Raw genomic sequence first — 22,538 nt, forward strand, 5'->3', positions numbered from 1 at the left:
TCTGTACTACGGTGTCTGCATCTCATAATTTGTTTCTCCCCCGTATACCTCTGCTGGCCCTCCACCCTACAATGCCTCCCCACTCCTACTTCTGTCCCCCCAATTACCTAAACAGACTCCCTTCAAAACTATCCCTCCCCCCTGCAGCCCCCAAACCACTCAAAAAAGGCGCCTCACCCCCATCCCTATATCTCCCACCACGCAAGCCCTCACCCTGTCCCTCATTTCTCTTCTACTCATTAACGCCCAATCCCTGAAACAAAAAACACACCTTCTCCATGATATTTTAACTGACTCCAAACCAGAAATTTTTGCGGTAACTGAAACCTGGTTTAAACCTTGTGACACCCCCCTCATTAACCAACTACCCTCTGAAACCTATGACATTTTCTCTATCACCCGCAAAAAGAAAAGAGGAGGAGGCCTATTCCTCATAGCTAAGAGAGAATTCAAGCTCACCCCACAAATTTGCAATATTCCCAACCAATACGAAGTAGGCTTGTTCAAATCGCAATCCCTACAAATCTGCCTTATCTACACCCCTCCTGGTCTACTAGAAAAAGACCCCTCCCCCCTCATCAAATTTCTCACTATCTCACTCTCTCCCAACATACCTACGATTCTCCTTGGCGATTTTAATCTTCACGTTGATTCCACACCACAATCCCCGCCGTGCGAAGCTTTCATCTCATCCTTAGACGCGATGGGTTTCACACAAATCATTCACTCCCCGACCCACAAAGCCGGTCATACCCTTGACCTTATTTTCACCAACTCACTCATCAATGTCATCCACTCCCCCACCTTGCCTCCCTGTCCCCTGGTCTGACCACTCCATCATCAATACAACCCTTGCGCTACAAACCCCATCCCCCTCTTCTTTTTCCCAGCCCAAATCCTTCCAATTCCGTAAAACCTGCCCCCTAGACACCCTCGCAACAGCCTGCTCCAACATCCCAAATCACCTTGACCTAGAGACAGCTGACAGTGCTATTTCCTCCTGGACAGAAACTACCCTAAATATTGCAAACAACTTATGTCCAATCATCCAGAAATCTATCACACAAACCAAATCGTCCAAGAAACCCTGGTACACCCACACACTTAAAACCCAAAAAATCCAACTTAGAACAGCTGAAAGACATTGGCGCAAACATCCCACTCCTGCCACTAAAACCATCTACTACCAACTTATGCATGCATATAGAAATGCTATTCAAAAAACTAAAAAAGAATACTATGCCAAGAAAATTCATCACCTCCAATTCAACCCTAAGGCCCTATTTACCCTGATCTCAAATCTTACCAAACCCAGCGTTTCACTACCTCAAGTTCCTTCCACACAGACCCGATGCAATGAAATTGCCCTTTTCTTTAAGAACAAAATCTCCAACATCACTGCTAAATTCACCCCCAATACCAACAGCATAACCCCATCCACCCCTCACACACACACACACACACACACACACACACACACACCAGCCTCTCATCATTTGAACCCTCCTCAACTCTGGAAATTGAGAACATCTTAAAGATGAGACCTTCCTCCCAACCCTTGGAAACTATTCCCACCAAACTTCTTCTTGCCATTCCTAAAACTATAGCCACTTCACTCTCCAAAATCGTGAACTGTTCCCTTGAACATGGCTTGGTCCCTAACTCCCTAAAACAAGCTGTGGTCAAGCCCATCCTAAAAAAACCCTCCCTTGATTCCTCCAACTTATCTAACCTCTGTCCCATCTCCAATCTCCCTTTCCTCTCCAAAGTCATCGAGAAACTAGTAAACTCCCGCCTCTCTGACCATCTTGAACAATCCAACATTCTCCTACCAACACAATATGGTTTCCGCAAACACCTCAGTACAGAATCCCTACTCCTCTCCCTAACAGATACCATCATCAAAGGAATGGATGCTGGTAACTCCATCTTATTGCCATGCTAGATATTTCTGCCGCTTTCGATACCGTAAATCATAACATCCTCATCAATACTCTCAATAGCATAGGAATCTCAGGCACTGCTCTCTCTTGGATTAAGTCTTACTTCCAAAACCGTAGTTACACAGTCCTCACCGACAACTTTGCATCCTCCCCTGTTAATCTTGACTGTGGCGTCCCCCAAGGATCCTCCCCCTCTTCCACCCTATTTAACATTTATATGCTCCCCCTTACCAGCCTCCTCTCCAACCTCTGTGTTACACACTTCATCTATGCAGATGATGTGCAAATCCTCATCCCCTTCACAAATTCCATTCTCACTGCACTCCAAAAATGGGAAACTATTCTTGCCTCCATCAACCAGCTCCTCACTGACATGCACCTAGCCCTCAATCCTCAAAAAACTGAACTCCTTCTCATCTCCTCTAAACATGCGTCAATACCTATACCCTCTACCCTCCCTTCCACCAACTTTCCCTCCGACACATGAAACCTGGGTGTTATACTTGATAACCAACTCACCTTCAAACCATATATCAAATCTATTCTCAGCAGCTGCTATTTCAAATTACAAACACTCAAACCCCTTCTCTATTTCTCTGATTTCCGCACTGTACTCCAATCTATAATTTTTTCGAAGATTGATTACTGCAACGCTCTCATCCTTGGACTCCCGGCTACCCACATCAAACCTTTACAACTCCTTCAAAACGCTACTGCACGCATCCTCGCTAATGTTAATAACAAAAACCACATTACTCCCACCCTCATTGATCTCCACTGGCTTCCCATTCACTCACGAATTATCTACAAGACCCTAACTCTCATTCACAAAAGTATTACAAATGAACACTACAACTGGCTAAACCCACCTTTCCTCCCTCGCACCTCCACAAGACCTACCCGTTCCTCACTCCGTGGAACACTAATTTCTCCTTCCATTAAATCTACGAGACTTATCTCCACAACCAACAGAGCCCTTTCCCTTGCAGGCCCCACCCTTTGGAACTCTATGCCTCTTGACCTTTGCACCGAAACCTCCACACCCACTTTCAAAAAGAAACTCAAAACCTGGCTCTTCCTCCAAGCATACCCCCAATCATCATCACTTACCAACACTCCCCTCTCAGGACCTACATCTAACACTCACCCCTCTAGCCCTCCCCTCCCGTCATCTCCCTCCTAATCAAAAAAAAAAACAAACCAAAAACCAATAAGGAACCACAAATGCATCGCTTAACCTTTGTATATAAAGAATGTTATGATATACAACCTCATCTTGAACGAGTGTTGTATTCGGGGTTATATAACTTTGTATATTACCAGTGTACATAACGAAGGATTCTCTAAACCCTGTACATAACCCATCCCTATGTGTCATTGTTTTACCCTTCCCTCACCCCCCCCTGTCACTCCTATTTTGAATTCCCGCCTTCTTCAATTTATCTAGTTATTGTTCTGTTACAGAGTTCTTTTGCTTACTGTTCTTTGTAAAGGCAATGCCTATATATACTTTGGTTGTAAGTTACATGTGAACCGACACGATGTGCAAACGGTTGTCGGTATATAAAATCATTTAAATAAATAAATAAATGCTGTCTGGGATGACCTCAAGGCAGAGCTTCTCTTAGCAATTTACAGAGCTTTGGCTCTGTGTGGCTGCGTGTGTTTTCCCGCACGAATCGTAATCTCCTCAGTCTGTTTTTTTTTCTGCGCTGCCAGTCACACATGGAGGTTTCTCTCTATCTCTCTCTCTATCGCTCGCTCTCTAGCGCTCTATATCTCTATCTTCAGCGCTAACATGGCACCTAGACTGCCTGGCTTAACTTTACTGCATTGGCAGTATTTGATGTTCATCAGTGAACATTAACTACTGCTACTACACTTGCCTGGGCCCTGACCATGACCAGTCCAACTGCTGAGACTGGTCGTATGTCGCCCAGAGGCAGTACACACAAAAAATCATGTGTCTGTGAGAAGCTGGGTCCTACGATCTGACATCTGAGCGCCATTCCTCCCACTCCTCCCCGGGACCAAAAGTGAACAGATCGGCAAAGAAGAGGGCTTCCTGCCCCCCATGACCCGCAAAGACACTGGGCGCAGGAGAAGCACCGTCCGGCTGGACACTGAAGCCAGTGCCATCAAGTGTCTAATGCTGGCGAGATTGTCAATTGTGTCACAACGTAGTATATCCAGTACCGCTCGGCATAGAGATTTGGAGCAAATGCTGCAGTCAATCAATCCCAATGCACACATTGGGGGCCACCATACACTCGACGCAGACAGTGTATGCATTGAACCAGTTGATATGGGGTGACTCAGGTTGAGAAGATTTGCTTCTTCCGAAGTCTAAGTTGCCGCGAGAACAGAGCCCAGACCCTCGGCGTATGTTCACGCTACAGGATATGGGGTTTTCCGATGTGGGAACACCCCCCCCCCCCCCCCCCAGACTCTCCCTTGTCGGCAGGTTTCTCCGGGACTTTGCAGAGGGTTCTAATCCTGAATCCCAGCTTCAAGAACCTCTATTGAGGGAGGCACAGTCCATCTAATGTGACTGAGCCAGCAACTCAGCATTATCAAGGGGCAACATCAGACATCCTCCTGGTTACGATACCAGCAGGGACCAAGAAAATTCAGATGGCCCAGAAGAAGCATCATCAAGTTACTACAAGAGCTACAGGGGCAAGAGTATGGCACACTACCTTGCAGGGTGACTTAGCCTTCCAAGCAATGTCCCAAATCTCAGAGATTCTTAGTAATTTCTTCACATCTCTGGAAACGGGAGCTGTAAAGTGTCCACATCCAAGCCCCTTGCTGGGGGCGTTGTCCCCATGAGAGGATGCCCCTTCCTCGACTGCATAACTCACAAGATGACAGGGGATCTCGCCCATTGTCACTGCCACAACAAAGCTCTGAACTGCCTGACTCCCCACAGTCTTCCTCAGGATCTTCTACAGGCATTCTATCCAACCCACCTGAAGAACCCCTAGAGCCCTCCATGCCACCTAAAGACCTTTCTTACTCTTACCTTCATAGAGAAGGTGGGGTATTTGCTCAAGGTGGAGATAAAAGAATATACCAGACCCCAGAGCAGAGGTCCTTGGTATCCTGAAGTTTTTTGAAGTTCCATCTGAGCCTATGGCACTTCCGTCCCATGTGGTCCTGGAGAAAACCTGAGAGTCCCTCCCCCTGCCCCCCCCTTTTTTTCAGGACTTCTGGCTTCCAGGTAAACAGGCCTGAAGCTTCCGATGAAGTCACCGTACTTTAGTGCAGTTACCGCATGTCTCTCTTGTGGCTGAATCGGCCATGAAGTAGGCGAAAAACTCCAGGCGCCATTCTAACGCACTGCCAGGAAAGGATAATAGTTTACTTGGACGAAAGGCCTGCCAAGCGTCCATGTTGAATGCAAAAGATCCAGCAGCATCAGTTCTACATCACTCAGTATCTATAGGAGTGTTTGCAATCAATTAGACCCCATTGCTGGAGTGATTCAAACACTACCTCAGCCCTTCCTGGATTTTGGAGGAAGGATTGTCACCTCCTCTGGACAGTATATGAAGTATTCGAGACAGACAGTGGCTATAGGGGCCCGCAGGATGGTCTGGTTGAGAGCAAGTGTCATCCGAAAGGATGTTCACAAAAAGTTGGCTTATCTTCCATGCAAAGTGGGACAACCTCTTTGGGGACAAGCTATGGGAGACAGTCTCACAGCTGAAGGAGCAGTTTTGTCCCTGGCTTCTCCCTCTGAACAACAATCCACTTCCAGGCAGTAATACCCCAGCAACCGAAAGCCGAGCTACCACAGATGTCCGCATCGACAGTATGCACTTTTTGCAGCCGAGGCCACAAGCGCAGCAGCGCTCCCACAGAATAGATCTAGACCACAGCGCCAACAGTCAGTCATCTGTTGACTGTGCCCCAGAAGCCGGCTCTGAGTTGTGTGTGGTGTGTGGTTTTTTTTGTTTTGTTTTTTTGAGGATGGCCAAGCCACTGCTTCCGCCATATGTAGGAGGTCAGATAACCCATTTTTATGACTCTTAGAGGGCGATCACAACGGATCATTTGGGTTTTAGCCCTCGTGAATGATGTTTATTGGCTAAAATTCAAGAAGACCCAACCGTTTCCGCACCTTATACCTTTTCTGCAGAACTGTGCCAAGGCACCACTTCTCCAGGATGAAGTGTCCTCTCTTCTGCAGCAACAGGCCATACAAATTGTGCCTGGTCGCAAATGCGACAAGGTGTTAAACTTCCAGTACTTCCTCATACCAAAGAAATCCAGGGGTCTCTGCCCAATCCTGGATTTTAAGAGCCTTCAACAGTTTCATTGTAAGAGAAAAGTTCAAGATGACCTCCCTAAAGTCCATTGTACCCTTTCTTCAAACCAACAACTGGATGTGATCAATAGATCTCAAGGATGCATACTCTCACATTCTGATGCACCACTCCTCTTTGCATTACCTATGTTTTCAGATCAGTGGACAGCACTACCAGTACAAGGTGCTCCCTTTTGATTTATCATCCAACTAGAGATTCTTTACCAAGTGCTTGGTGGTAGCAGCCCACCTCTGAGCTGGATTCCAGCTATTCCACTATCTGGATGACTGGCTTCTGGTAGCCTCAGAAGCGAATTCTCTATGGGCTCGCTTACAACAGATCGTGTCTAGACGAGCTAGGCTTTCTAATAAACTATGAGAAGACACAGCTTCTGCAATTCATTGGAGCCAAAATCTACACAGTTGCAGGAAGAGCTTATCTTCCAGAGGACAGAGCAAAAACCATTCAATCACTGGTGCTGAAACTGCAGAACATATCTCCTGCCTCTGCACTCCAGATTTTGATCCTCCTGGGCCACATGGCGTAGGCAATTTATGTAGTACTACAAATGCAGCGCTTACAGTGGGGATTAAAGTCATAGTGGACTCCGTTCACTAAGGTGGTGTTAAGAACCACCATGCGCAAGGACAATAGCATAGTGGCTGTCCCTGTCCATTCTCTCCGTGGGAGCACTCTTCTGCAGACTGCATCAGCTAGTTCTGACCATAAACACTTCAACAAAGGGCTGGGAGATGAACCTGGGCTGGCTAAAGATGCAGGGGCTGTGGTCCCTATCAGAAACCCGTTATCAAATAACTCTAACTCGGAGCAATCCAGAATGCCCTTCTAATGTTCTCAAACCAGATCAAAGGGTAACATGTCATGATCCACACTGACAACCAAGTATCTATGTTGTACATAAACAAAGAAGGAGGGTCAGGTTCGTGGCTTCTTTGCAGGGAAGAAATCCAGATCCTCAGATGGGCAGAGACATGCACCTTCTCCCTGCAAGTGACCTACCTTCCGGGTATGGACAATATCACAGCAGACTGCCTAAGAATGGTATTCCATCCACAGGCACGGGCTTTAAACCAAAGCATGGTGGACAATCTCTTCGAGAGATGGGGGTCTCTCCTACATGGATCTATTCACCATGGTATGCAACCAAAAGGTCCTAGCATTCTGCTCAGTTTATCCCAACCAAGAGCGATTCGTGCAGGACACACTCCTCATTCTGTGGATAGGGTGGTCTTCTGTGCACTTCCCCCTTCAATCCCTCTCATTTCTTGGACCATACAGAAATGCATTGAGGATGTTGCAGTACTAATACTCATTGCTCCACTGTGGCCGAGGCAACCTTGGTACACCTATCTAGTTCAACTGTCTATCACCTCTCCTGTCTCGTTGCGAAACAGTCCTAGTCTTCTAACTCAGGAAGGGGAGATGTTGCTGCACCCCATGCATTCCTCACGTCCTCTCCTAGCATGGAGATTGAAAGGATAGTATTGCACCATCTGCGCTTATCGTCAGGGGCTGAGGACATCCTCATATCATCTCGGAAGTCTTCTACTAGGAAAAACTATAGAGAGAAATGATGCTGATACTCCACTTGGTGCTGGGCAAAGGACATAAATCCGTTCTCCTGTTCACTAGAAACTTTGCTAGAGTACCTTCATGCTCTCAACCAGTCGGGCTTGGTGACAATCTCTATCAGGGTTCATGTTAGTGCTATTGCTGCATATCATCACCCGCACCGTGGGCGTTCAATATCAAACCACCCCCTGATTTCTCATTTCATGAAGGGGATCTTGAGACTGCGACCACCAGTGACCAAGCCAGCAGTCCCCTGGGATCTCTAACTAGTGTTAGAACAACTAATACTTCCACCCTTTAAACCGATGGGCAGTAGTCATGTGAAATACCTCACCTGGAAAGTGGTATTCCTGATTGCAAGGACTTCAGCCAGACGGGTCAGTGAATTTCAAGCTCTGATTTACTACCTGCTGTACTTGCAGTTTTTTCACAAGGTTACCTTGCATACTCATATTTCCTTTTTATCTAAGGTAGTATCACCTTTCCACCTCAACCAGACCATTACATTAGTGACATTCTTCCCAAAGCCACATAGCAGTGATAGGGAGTGTCTCCTCCACACCCTAGACTGTAAGAGCATTGGCATACTACAAGCAAAGGACATGTTCTTCTGACAGAACTTTTCAGCTCTTTGTGTTTTTCAATCTGAATGCCCCTGGCCTGCCATTGGCAAAGAGGACTATATCGAGCTGGACATTGCAATGTATTCATTTTTTTTTTTTTTTTTTTTTTTTACACAAAGATCAGTGACTCTTCCGGACAGGGCCCAAGCACAAGTTCGAGCAGTCACTGCTTCACTGGTGCTATTGCTGGACATTTGTAAAGCAGCTGCATAGTCTTCTTTACATACCTTCACGTCCCACTACTGTCTAGACCAGCAAACAGCTTCAGATGCAGCTCTGGGTTCGGCAGTGTTGTCTCATTCTGTGAGAAAATGACTTATCTACCTGAGGAGCAGGTTGTGTACACAGGACTTCAAGATGTGGTGTAATAGTGGACTTCAACCCACAGCTGGGGACTCCCAGACAACATGGCTAATTCAGCTATTCTTTCAATAGGGGAAAAAAGCAAGTTTGCTTACTATAAAAAGTGTTTTCGTAGATAGGATGAATTAGCTGACCTCCCTAGTCAGTCTCAGAAAGTACCGCTTCGCTGGATGCACTATGTTACAGATTGAGGAGAAGATGACGATTCGTGCGGGAAGACGCGCGTGTAGCAGCACAGAGCCAAAGCTCTGTAATTGCTGAGAGAAGCTCCGCCTAGAGGCTGCTGGAGGATGTACCAGACAGCATGGCTAATTCATCCTGCTATCTACAGAAACACAGTTTTACGGTAAGCAAACTTGCTTTTCTATGTTTAAATTCTTGGCTCGAATTTTTTTGATGGGAATAGAAAAACCATCAGATAAAACTGAGATGGTACACCGTTCCTGGGTAATCTGCACAAGTGTGCAATCTCTCTTTTCAACATTTAAAATCAGTTTCTTGTGAAACAGCCATCTTTTGATGGATGGCAAGCAAAGAGTCAAATTTGAATGGTTAGTGACCACATTAATATTGAGAAGGAAAAACTAAGTGTTACCTGCATACAATTTGAAAGATACTCCCAGAGTGGATAACAGTTTATGTAATAATAGGGATCAGATAAATACTGAAGAGTGCCACGGAGAGTGCTTACCCCTGAGGCATATTATATGTTGAACCTTTGCCAAGCTGGAAAATTATCTGAGATTCTCACCTGCTCTACACAATTATTGAGAAAAGAATTAAACCAGGCTAAGACAGACCCTCCAGTCCCAACTACTTTTAAACGTGACATGAAAATATTGTGGATTATGGTAGCAAAAGGCGGTGGTCAGGTCTAATAAGAGCAGCAGATAGCGTGAACCTGAATCAAAGCCACTTTGAATAGAATCGAGGCTAGACAAGTTTCCATGCTAAAATTCCTGCAGAAACCATGCTGTTGAGATCTAAAATAGTGTTGTTAATAAACTGTCAACTCCTTTAAGACTGCAGATTCAGTCATTTTGGTGATGAGATGGGTTGGTAATTGGCTTGGGTAGTGGAGGGGACGAACAACCAGTTTTTTCAGAGCACTCGGAAGCTGTCCTTCAGATAGCAACAAGCTTAAAAATTTAAAAACAGCTGAGATTTCCGGGGATTACGTCACCCGTGGAGGAAACCTAAGAACGAGCTCTGCGACCGGCGCCCCCCCCCCCCCCCCCCCAAATCCTTCATCACTGCAAAAAACAATTCCCCGTACTCCTGGGCGTAACCAGTAGGGTTCCCCTCACCTGGGGCACTGAAACACCGTGTCTCCGGGTGAAATCGGCGCCGGAGAATGCGGTATGCGCCATCGTTGTGCCGGCACTACTATGGAGCGGCGCTCCCTCCCACCCAAAATGGCGACAGAGGCCAACAGCCCGAAACAGTTAGCGTCCATCTCAGAGGAGGTGCTGCTACAGATCTTGTCGAGTCTCTGTGGCTCTTGACAAGAGATTAATAAAAATACAAACTGGCATGGATGACAAAGGCTGCAGTGGAGGGCCAGGCAAAGAGGCTCGACAGAGTGGAACAGCCCGTGGGGGAACAAGCTGATCACCTTGTGGCTGCAGAACAGCAGGTACAACATTTGCTTACTCAACAAGCCTCCTTACTAGAGCAGATTGAGGATCATGAAAATAGAAATCACTGCAAATTGTGGGCTTGCCGGAATCTGTGTCAGATCCTGAAATTTTATGTTTTCCTTGAGGACTGACTTCCAAATTGGGCCTGGCACAGCTGTGGGCCCGCTGTGGTGCCAGCGGGCCCATAGGATGGGTCAGATGTACAAGGTGAGCCCATGTCCCGCATCTTGAATTGGAGTCATAAAGTCCAGATCATGAGAGAATATAAGAAACATCCTGCTCTGGAGCTCTTGGGCAGTAGAATACTTTTCAACAATTTCTTGGCTGCAGTAACTGCACAACATAAAGCGCTGTCCCTGGCATGTACAGAACTACATAAACGCGGCATCAACTTCGTGCTGCTCTACCCGGCAAAGTTGCGCATACAACACGCAAATCTGACATTTGTTCCTGACCACCAAAGAGGAAGCATCTCTCTTCCTGTCCACTCTACCGCCAGATGGGCCCCTTATGAGCATCCGGCTTCTCCAGCTAGGTGATCCTGACAACGTGGGGTACTGCACACGTGTGACGTACAGCAGGCTCGATGTCAAAATACATCTTATTGCAAGCCAAATACTGCCTGGGTTCCCCTAAATTACTTTTGAACCTCCTTTTTTGTTTTGGGGAATGTTCATATGTTTCTCTAGTTGTGTATGGAGAGCGATTGAAAACATGATAGGCCTGACCTATGTCCCAGTACTCATTTACTTGGAACAGACCTCTATTAACTGCAGAGGGGTATTCAGTTCATCCCTTGTTACACAGTTGTCTATGAAGACAAATTGGTTAAATTTTGTTACTGTTCATTTTTTCTCTGTTTCTGAACTGCTATTTGGGGGGGGGGGGGGAGTCAGGGGGCAGTCTCGCAGAGCTGTATGATTGTGGCGGATGGGTGGAGATGGGTAAGTATATTATGTAAAGTGTTGCACCGTGCTTATGCTGAATTATGTTCACTTTTCCTTTTGATCCTGGCGGCTTAAAGTTCCAGATTCTGTGTGTATTTTACCTTGGGGAGGGCGCTCCTGGCCGGTTTGATTAAAATGGCTACTTTAAAATTCACTTCTTTGAATGTGGATGGCATCCACTCCCCTATTAAAAGGAAAAAATTACTAATGGCCTTTAAGAGACTTGGCTCCCAGGTGGTGTTCCTTCAGAAAACTCATCTGATAACCACAGAACATGCCAAGCTGCATAGGAAGTGGGTGGGACAAATTATTTCGTCTTTTTTTTTTTTTTTTCTTCATGGAAATGGGGTGTAGCTATATTGCTTCACAAACAATTACCCTTTTAGGTAGACAGTGTGGCATGACGATGAAGGCAGGTATATAATAGTAACAGGGATGTGTCATCACCAGCGGATAGCTCTGTGTAATATATATATATATATATATGCGCCGAATGTATACACTCCTGACTTTTTTGCTAAACTGGTGAGGATCTTGGCTGGGCTCACCCACTACGAACTGCTGCTTGAGGGCAACTTTAACTTTTGTGCCAAACAAGCAGGAGGATTGTAACCCCCCAAGGTAATTGACCTTCATGATCATTGCCAGGGAGCCAATTTTCTGTGCCAAGAATTGGGCTTGATGGATATTTGGAGGGCCCTTCACCCGGGGGAGTGGGATTTAACCTTTTTTTTTTTCCCTCCCCCACACCCTCATAATCCCTACGCTAGGTTAGATTACTTCCTGAATTCTAAGTCCTTCTTCCCCCGAGTGACAACAGCCTCTATCGATACGATAGCACTCAGATCATGCCCCGGTTTCGGTAAGCATAGGTGTATTGGGCCTCATCAGAAACCTTCCTTTTTGTGGTGCATGCCCCCCTGGTCTCATGCTTAATAGGGGATTTCATCAATACTTAAAAGAGCAATGGGAAGAATATATGTGTGTGTGTACACAATTCACAACCAGATGTATCCCCTGCTGTGCTTTGGGAAGGAGGGGAGCTATCATTGCTTATGTTGCGACCCAAAACAAAAAACGTAATCAGATTTTGGCCCTCAATGCTGAAATTAAACGAGCCCAATTACCGCACGTGCAAACCTTGTCCGTCACTAAACAGGTAGTTGATGGCCTTAAGGAAACGCTAAATACTTTGCTACACCAACAGGCCTCGAAGTCTCTCCGTTACTATAAATTTCAACTCTATCAACATGGTAACCGGCCTAGTAAATTGTTGGCGCAGTTAATCAAGGCAAGGTGGCCTAAGTCGCTTATTACCTGTATAAAGGATGGGAGAGGGGTCCTTAAATCTAAGGCGTCAGATATTGCTGAGAGATTTTTAGAACACTATCTGGGACTATATGTGGCAAAACCCAGCAGCTTAGAAGCATCCTCTCAGTTCTTTAAAAACTTTTCCTGGCCCAGACTTACACATGATCACCAGCTGCTGTTGAATGGCCCTATTCAAGATAGTGAACTCCATGCGGTTATTCATGGTTTGAAGCCTGGGAAGGCGATGGGACCGAACAGCCTGGGCTCTGAATTTTATAAGATCTTAAAGTTCCCAGTGCTCCCTGTTTTTAGGGCAATACTTTAATGGCTTACTCCAGGCCCAGGCGATTAGTGTGGTGGAAAACCAATCCACCATAATCTTGCTCCCCAAGCCTGGGAAAGATCCCTAGGAGGTGGGTTCCTACCACCCCATCTCGTTCATAAATAATGATTTAAAGATATTTGTGGCCGTGTTGGCAGCTCGGCTGAATGTGATCCTCCCTACCCTTATACACTCTGATCAAACTGGATTTTTCCGGGGACATCAAGGGGTTAAAAACATCCAGTGCCTGATTGCAGCTTGAAGTCGCGCTCTCTCTCTCTCTCTCTCTCTCTCTCTCTCTCGCATGTGGTCCCCAGTGCCAAAATCCTGATCAATGGAGTGTTGAACCTTTTCCCCTACACTGTGGGGTTTGCCCCCTGTTAGCCCTGGAACCCCTAGCTATCCACCTGTGTCAGGATAAGGAGTTTTGGGGCCTTTGTATTGGGAGGCATCAAATGAAAATAGCATTATTTGCCAACGATATACTGTTTGTGGGTCAATCACAGCACAGTGTCCCGATTTTTATTCTTAAGAGTTTTGCTCTCTTTAAAGAGACTGCGGGGCTCACCATAAATTTCTCCAAATCAGAAGCCTTTCCATTTGTCACATCTATGGCCCGGGGAGTTCCCCTTCACTTGGGCGCCTGGCAAGCTCAAATACCTGGGGGTATGGATCCCATGGGACGTGTCCGAACTCTACGCCCTTAATATTAAAAATACATTGCTGGGTCTGGGGGCCCAATTGAAGGCCTGAGGTTCTCTGCCACTTTCGTTTTTTGGGCGATGCGCCCTCCTTAAGATGGCTATTGTTCCCAAATTACTTTATAAACTCCACATGCTACCATGCTGGCTCCTTAACAAGGATGTTCTTTGGTTACAATATACCTTCCAGACGTTTCTGTGGGCCGGGGGGCAAGCCTGACTGCGATATCCAACTATGATACACTCCAGGGATACGGGGGGGGGGGGGGGGGGGACTGGGGTTGCCTGACTTCCGCCTATATAATGTAGCATGTCAACTTAGGTTTGTGGGGGAATGGATACTTGACCGCTAAGTGTGCTGTGAAGATAGATTGCTAACTAATATCACCGCCCCCTGGGCCCCTTTGTTTCTATTATAAGCGGACTCTACAGTGCTTCGCAAATTGGATGTTTCCAAGTGGCTTCTCAGACCCTGCCACCTGGCATGGAGATGGCTTCAGGCCCAGGCGCACCTGGCAAGAACAACCTCCTTGCTGCTTCTGCTCCTGGGCAACAGGAACTTTGCACCGGGAAGGGATTACAGGGCCATATTTGATTGGTTACAAAGAGGACTGCCATTCCTTTTCCAGTTTTACCAACAGAACTCGCCCATAGTGGTTGATTTTTGCCTCTCTGCAACGGGTCTATGCGATTTCCACCCCCCCCCCCCCCCCCCCCAAGTATTTCTTTGCCTATCTGCAGGCTCACCACTACATTCATTCCTTTCAGTGGACTACAGTGAGCTTTTGTCTGGAATCAACCTTTGCCCAATGAATTTTTGATGTTGCTCTCAGAACTCAATCAAAGGTTGGAGTACAAAGGGCAAGGAGTATAGAGACCTCGCCATGTCCGCTCAGTGGCGCGATATTAGACTGAAGCTTGGGGCAAGGAACTTACGGTTTCCAACATCCTCACATGTTTCAAATCATTGTATAAAACAATACCAGATGTCACCTTCAGAGTTACAAGTTCGCATTTTACACCATCTGATCTGCGATGATACCAAATGGGACGCTTGCCATCTGCTCAGTGTATTAAATGTGGCTTGGACTTGGGCACTCTGGCCCACAGACTCTTCAATTGCTCGACCTTGCAAGCATTTTGGGATGGGGTCTTCACATTTATAGCTCAATGCTTACGGATCAATCTTCGAAGGTCCGGCCGTCTCCTTCTGGCTGGACTAAGGGGAAGCGTGGCTGTGACAGATGGGGCGATGGATAGGTTCGGGCGCACTGCTATCCTAGCCTGCCGCACGATATCAGCTACGTGGATAGAACCTGCTCTATGTCCTGCACTTCATGCCTGGCACCTTCAACTTGCCTTGGCTATGCAAATGGAGAGGCTTGCCGTCATTACACACTCACACCCATATGATAAATCTTACTGTGACTATTGGTCCGCCTGCTTCTTTTTACTACCTCAAGATGTACAAACTGGATTAACAGCAACTGGATATCAAACAGCCTGGCGCTAACTTTAAATAGCGACGCTGCATCTCTCCTATTCAGTTACAATAATGTGGACACTACTGATGTGCTTTCTCTACGAGGCCATCGGGTCTCTATTACTCGGACTCCCGCGAGGGGGGGGGGGGTTCATTAGGGATTAGAGGATGTGTGAGGTATGACTGGTTGTGTATGGGGGTTATGTTGGAGGGGAAATGTTTTATGTATGTTGTAGTGCTCTAACTGAAGAAAAGAGGAAAAGGAGAGGGCATGCGGGTTGGAATCCTGAGTTTGGGTGATGCCTCAGTTGTTTTTTCTGCTCACTTGGTGTACTGACTTGCATGTCCTGGAAATAAAAATGATTTTGATTAAAAAAAAAAAAAAAAAAAAAAAAAAAAAAAACAGCTGATGAATAGAATAACATCCAACATTTTAAAAACTGGTATACATTTTTTTTAAAAAGTCTTCAGTACCAATAAAATATTTATTTAAAATGGCATACACATCAAATACTATTCAATAAGGAATCCCCCTGCCCTCCATATCTGGGAACTTTTGATTTCTACTCACCTTGAGATTGCCTGGGATTAGATGTGAATAGGGATGCAAAAGTTTTTTTCTCTCATATACACACGTGCTCACTCACATAATGCATCCTTTTCTTAATGCACAACCGGCAGCAGCCTCCTCTTTCCTACTGAGGCACAGGCCAACTCTCCAGTAGTGGCAATTGCATCTCCTCACTGGTGCAAGCCCACCCGACACCACCTCCTTTTCTGGGCCCGCACAGACAGGAAGAATTGCCGGGATCCTGCTTTACCACCATCAGTACTGTGGCACTGTAGGCGACCGCCTCGTCCATCTAGTGCTTCCACTGGCCCATCCTTTCCCAGGCTTTACCCCTCACCCTCCCTCCATCACTGAGGATCCTCTGTGTCTGTCTCAGGCTTTTCCCCTCTCTCTTTTTTTTTTTTTTTTTTTTTTTAGCCTCCACCACAACCCAGGGAGTCTGGCTTGTACATCCCTAGAAACGCAGAATACAATAGCAGGTAAGGGCTGTGAAGCCCATCTAGTCTGGTCATCCACCACTATTTTGGTGAAGATATATATATTTTTTTAATTTGCCCCCTCCCCCTGCCTCATGTCATATCGCTTCGTGCGTGGGGTGGAACTTTTTTGATCAGAAGGTTCCTGTTTCTAACCATACGACACAATCACCCCCCCCCCCCCCCCCCCCCCCACACACACACATACAACTTGCTGCCATATCCTTCTCCTTTTCCCCTGCAGTCACCTAAACAGCATCTACAATGGCTGCATTCATCAGCTGCCAGTGTGCTATTGCTCCTGAAGAGGTGGAGGTAGAATCCATAGATTGAAAGACTGCCGCCTCCTCCTTAAACCGCCCAGGGGAGACATGACCTCTAGGTTACTCTCAGGAGCTTGGATGAATCTTTGTTCTTCTCACTCTGTCTATTCTTCTCTCCCCTACCCTTTTTTTTTTTTTTTTACTTCCTGTGTATCTATTTTTCATTCTGTCTGTTGCTCCATCTGAGTACGGGATAAATTAAATGGGTGACAGGGTACCTGCCTTCAAGAGTTTCCTGACCAGGGGTAAGCACAAAGGAGGCTCAGTGAATGACTTGAAAACCATGAAAGAAAAATTAAATGGGAAATACAAACTTTTTTTTTTTTTTTTATTCCCCTTCCTGCCCTGTGTGTGATTGTCATCTGAACCACTGCTCTCAGGGGTTGTTAACAGCATTTTGGTATGCCCACTGGTTTTCGTAGGTCTAATGCTAGCCTCTTCTCTCTCTCTCTCCCCAGCCACCTTGATTGTACAGGACCTGACGCAGCTGCGGCTGCTGGAAAAGCAGGGCCGCAGGAGCCGAACGGAAAGCGTGATGTGGTACTGGATGAGCAGGAATGGGAAGGTCGGGGATCTGCTGAGTATCCTGGAGCAGCTTAAGCTGCTACGGGCCTACAACATCATCCTATCCTGTAAGTCACCAGGAGCGCTTCCCTCATGGAGGGTGGGGTGAGCAGGGGTTATGCGAACAGCCTGTTATCTTGAGTTCGAGACCTTTTTGCATACTTTGCATGCCATGAATTCCATTTGGGGCAGTTAAAGGTCAGAGACAGGAATGTCTGATCTCCAGCCTATAGCTTTGGGGGTGACCCAGATATGACTACTGGGGCTGTTCCCTGGTGGTGGTCTGACAGGGCATCCCAGCTGACAGCACAGAGAGAAATTAAAATGTTCCATGCAGTCTGCCCAGTAGTGATTATATTACATATCAAGCCCCTTATTTACACACAGATGCCAGTTCAGCTTTTGGCTGCTTGCTCTGGGCTCACCATGACATCATTGGAGGGTGCTGTGAGCTAGTAAGAATACAGCCTGGGCTCTTCAGCCATTTTCACTTTCTGGCAACCACAGCAGCTCACTCTTTGCACTGTGCAGGGGCAGTCCGCTGCAGAGGACAGTTTCCAGACAGCCATTATGCCCACATGTCTAGCCGCACTAGGAAGAAGTGTTCCTGGGGAGGACGAGTGCATGCATAGGTGACATTTTGCAAATCTTTGCACATGCTTTTCTAGCAAACTTGTACTTGCAAATAAAGCAGGCACAAACGTCTGTGGGTACTTTATGCGTGGGAAGCTTTGAAGCAAAAATACTTGCATGTTTTCCCTTTGAAAATTGGTACCAAGTCTGTAAGTTTAAAAATTCCCGTGAACCTTGCCCTATTGTAGACAGAGATAATTACCCTCTGTAAAGGAGTCTATAGAAAGCTTTCCCAGAACACCTTAAAGGACCGGCTCAGCTATCTGGCCCGGTCCCCTTTAAGAACCAGCCTAGCAAGGGATTCTGGTTCCAGGGAGTTTCCTTTCACCAGTGAATAAGAAATCAGGGCCCAGAAGGATGCAGAAGGCAAGTATACTTGAAGTCTATTTATGTTTAAGTGATTTGACTGCTGCAGTAAGCAGCCTTTTATTCTTGTATGTTTTTTTTTTCCTTTTGTATTAAGTTGTGTGAGGAACCAGCCAAAGTTCAGCCTCCTTTGTCCTCTTGGCTACTTCCTAAGCTGTGGCTGCACCGCGGATACCACATATGGTGTTAGCACTGGGATTTGTCCTGGTCTAAGCAAGAAGCACTGATTTTCAAAAAACAAAACAAAACCCCCCACAATCACAGGAGGAAAAAACCCCATAAAGTTTTCTTTTTTCTTTCCTAGGACCTAGCTGATTGTAAGGCTACAACAGACTAAGGGGAGTAACCCCTCCTGAGCAACTAGGGTCCATTAAGTCAGTCAGTGGCAAACCAGCTGAGGTTCCTCCCCCCCCCCCCCCCCCCCCCCTCTTCTCCTGGAGAATCACAAGGCTCTCTTCCTAAGTATTGTTGGGAATAGCAGAGAACATGGAACCAAGTGATGCAGATCCTCGTTGCAAGGCAGCAACAACTGCAAAATCAAATCAACCGGCAAAGGCGCTTCAAGAACAAGCTATACAGCAACAAAGGTTGCTAACTCAGATAGCATATGTGGTACAAGCTGCCAAACAAGCAACCTCCCTTGTCACCAGTAATTTCATTATCATTTATTAAAGCTTATTTATCGCTTAACATGAATGGTTTTTATTTTGCTTGTACATTCATAATAAAAAAAAAAAAAACAAAAAACAAAATGGGGCCATCTTAAGGATTTTATTTAATTTGCTCATAGAAACATAGAAATGACGGCAGAAGAAGACCAAACGGCCCATCCAGTCTGCCCAGCAAGCCTCACACATTTTTTCTCTCCTACTTATCTGTTTCTCTTAGTTCTATTTCCCTTCCACCCCCACCATTAATATAGCGAGCAGTGATGGAGCTGCATCCAAGTGAAATGTCTAGCTTGATTAGTTAGGGGTAGTAACCGCCGCAATAAGCAAGCTACACCCATGCTTATTTGTTTTACCCAGACTGTTATACAGCCCTTATTGGTTGTTTTTCTTTTCCCCTGCCGTTGAAGCAGAGAGCCATGCTGGATATGCATTGAAAGTGAAGTATCAGGCACATTTGGTTTGGGGTAGTAACCGCCATAACAAGCCAGCTACTCCCCGCTTTGTGAGTGTGAACCCTTTTTTCTTCTCCCCTACCGTTGAAGCAGAGAGCTCTGCTGGATGTGTGAAGTATCAGTTTTTCTTCAGCCCTGCTCAACTGGCGGGTTGGCTAGAAGTCACATGGACTATCTCGGTAACTTGCTTACAGGCCATAGTCAAGCTGCCTTTCAAGCCACCAACCTGGAAGGAAGGACCACCTACACAGAAGTCAAGACAGTTATCCTAGAGAGGGGCGGGGCTTAACCCAGAAGCCTACTGACCACCGTTTTGGTGGGAAGTTCAACAAGCTTGGGAAAGCATTTGGAGTCTTTTCCACAGACTTAAAGATGTTGGTTGGACATGGCTATATCTGGAAGGGGAAGATTGGGTTGAAGTAGTCAAGATAGTTTTGCTGGAACAGTTCATATATGGGTTGGATCAGCCTATGCATCAATAGGTATGCCAACACTCAAACCTTACTCTGGAAATGGCATTAGAACTAGTAGAAGCCTATTACCAGATCCAGACAATGCTTGTGTCATCAGAATCCCAGGAGAAGCCACTTACCCCAGGGAGAGAATGCAGAAGCCTTAAGGACAGAATACCACGATGACCCTTAGATCCAGGACAAGCCTGGATCCTCACCTCAATCCCAAGTCCCAAACTTGCCACCGTGTTTCAATTGTGGGGAAAGGGGCCATTTTGTCAGACTGTCCTTGCAGGAAAGATGAGCCATGGATGTTCCATCTCATGGCCCCACTTTTTTTTTTTAATTTTGTGGATATTCCCAACCCTAGCTTCTCAACTTTTGTGATCCCTGTAGGAACTAGAGGACTCTTCAAGCTAGGCATTAGCAGATTCTGGGAGCGTGAAGAAGCACATTCAAAGAGAATTAAGTGGATACAAATTGACTATAGAAAAATACACAGAAATGAACGCAGTCATCCAGTCTGCCCCACAAGCTTATGGTAGTTTCTGCCATTCCATACAAATCACCCCCATAATAATCAGTTTCCCAGACCATCAGTCAGGGCCCTTTTTGGTTGCTGTTTGAGTCTAATTCCCCATCACCTTTTGCCATTGAAGCAGAGAGCAGTGTTTGGAGTTGCATCAAAGAGTTTTTGTTTCAGGATTATTGGTTAAGGGTAGTAACAGCTGCATCAGTAAGTTACCCCTATGCTTATTTTCCCAGACCTCAAAATTCAATGTCTTTGTTGGTTGCTGTCTGACTCTAATTCCCTTTTTCCTCTTTTCCCCCTGCCATTGAAGCAAAGAGCAATGATGGAGTTGCATCAACGGTATGAAGGCTTATTGGTTAAGGGTAGTAACCGCCACACCATGCACTCATTTCGTCACTTCCATCCCCTAGCCTTTAGGGATCTACAGTGTTTATCCCATGCCCCTTTGAAATCTTTCACTGTTTTTGTCTTCACCACCTCCTCCGAAAGAGCATTCCAGGTATTCACCCTCTACATGAAGAAATATTTCCTGATGTTGGTTCTGAGTCATCCTCCCTGGCGTTTCATTACGTGACCCCTAGTTCTACTGATTTCTTTCCCATGGAAAGGGTTGGTTTGTGCATCATTAAAACCTTTCAGATATCTGAAGATCTGTATCCTGTCTTCCCTGCACTTCCTGTCCTCCAGGGTATACATATGAGGAGAGGTTGAAGGACCTAAACAAGTCATTTGTTGGAAACCACCTACCATTTTGGTCACCCTTCCCTGGACCGCCTCCATCCTTTCTCTGCCCCTTTTGAGATATGGTATCCAGAACTAAACACAGAACTCCAGGTGAGGCCTCACCAATGACCTGTTCAAGGGGAGTATCACCTCCTTTTTCTTACTGGTTATTCCTTTCTCTATGCAGCCCAGCATTCTTCTGGCTTTAGCTATTGCCTTGTCACATTCCTTCGCCATCATCAGATCGCTAGACACTATCACCCTAAGGTCCCTCTCTTGTTCTGTGCACAACAGCCCTTCACTCCCCCATCACATATAGCTCTTTTGCACCCCAGATGCATGACTCTGCACTTCTTGGCATTGAATCCCAGCTGCCATATCTTCGAACACTGTTCAAGCTTCCTTAAATCGCATCTCATTCTCTCTACTCCTGGCTTGTCCACGCTGTTGCAGGTCTTTAGTATCATCCGCAAATAGACAAACTTTTTACCTTCTATCCCTTCCGCAATGTCACTTACAAAGATATTGAACAGAACCAGTCCCAACACCAATCCCTGTAGCATTCCATTTAATACCGCTGTTTTCAGGTTAGGTTCCATTTACCATCACACACTGTCTTCTGTCACCAACCAGTTCGTAATTCACGCCACCACCTTGGCGCTAGCTCCCAAGCTGAAAGGATCGTGACTCTTGTGTGCATCCACAAGGACCAGCGGCAGTATCCAACTATCCATGTCTTGCTGAAGACTCCAGTCAGCCAGAACAGAATAGAAGTAGAAGACCTTCCCTTGTTCCCATACCACATAGTAATAGGGCAGAGCTATCCAGATTTTGAAACCCTATGGAACGGGCTTATGTGAGGCTTGCCTGGCCCCAAAAACACTGAATTGATGTTTCCGCTTAGAAGATCCAGACCTACATGTTAAAGACTCTTAAGGTACCTAAATCTCATAGGCAATGCTGACAAGAAAAACATTGCTATTCTGCTAACTTAGGGGTGACTGTAGAGGAAGGGTCAGCATCAGGAGAAGGCTGTCAACCTGCACAGGACCCCATACTTGACTCCATTGAGGGGGTGGAGACCCCTGGAAACGTCAAATGAGCTCAAAGGGAGGATGAATCCTTTAAGTTCACATGTGAACATATAGATGGGAGGTTGGTCCCTGAGGCAGACTATAAGAATCTCACTCCCCCTTATTCATAATGAGAGAGGACCAACTTCACCATGTAGCAAAAGGGAGTTTAGAGGATGAAATAGAACTCCTGGTTTACAAATCATATCAGTAGGTCTCACAACCACCTTCTAGGGGGCCACCTTGGGAACGAAAAAACCCAAGAGAAAATATTGGCCCAATTCTATTTTCCAAGTCTGTATCAACAGGTCCAGTGGTACTGCCAGTCCTGTCCCACTTGTTAACTAACAAAACCTGCAGAGGTGTAGGCAATTACCCTTATACCAATGCCCATTATTGTGGCCCCTTTTAAAAGGGTGGCCATGGATCTAGTTGGGATGTCTAGAAAGGTCTGCCCAGGGGA

At 46.2% G+C, this 22,538-nt stretch overlaps 1 protein-coding gene across 1 annotated transcript in view; it reads left to right on the forward strand.

Annotated features, from left to right (window-relative positions):
* Positions 1-22,538, forward strand: part of IRAK1 (interleukin 1 receptor associated kinase 1) — a 126,432-nt gene that overhangs the window by 26,953 nt on the left and 76,941 nt on the right. Inside the window, exon 2 of the mRNA XM_029609860.1 lies at positions 17,068-17,241. Coding sequence (XP_029465720.1) covers positions 17,068-17,241 — 174 coding nt within the window. The remainder of the gene's footprint in view (positions 1-17,067; positions 17,242-22,538) is intronic.

The sequence above is a fragment of the Rhinatrema bivittatum genome, chromosome 1 (genome assembly GCF_901001135.1).
Source record: "Rhinatrema bivittatum chromosome 1, aRhiBiv1.1, whole genome shotgun sequence".
NCBI lineage: Eukaryota > Metazoa > Chordata > Amphibia > Gymnophiona > Rhinatrematidae > Rhinatrema > Rhinatrema bivittatum.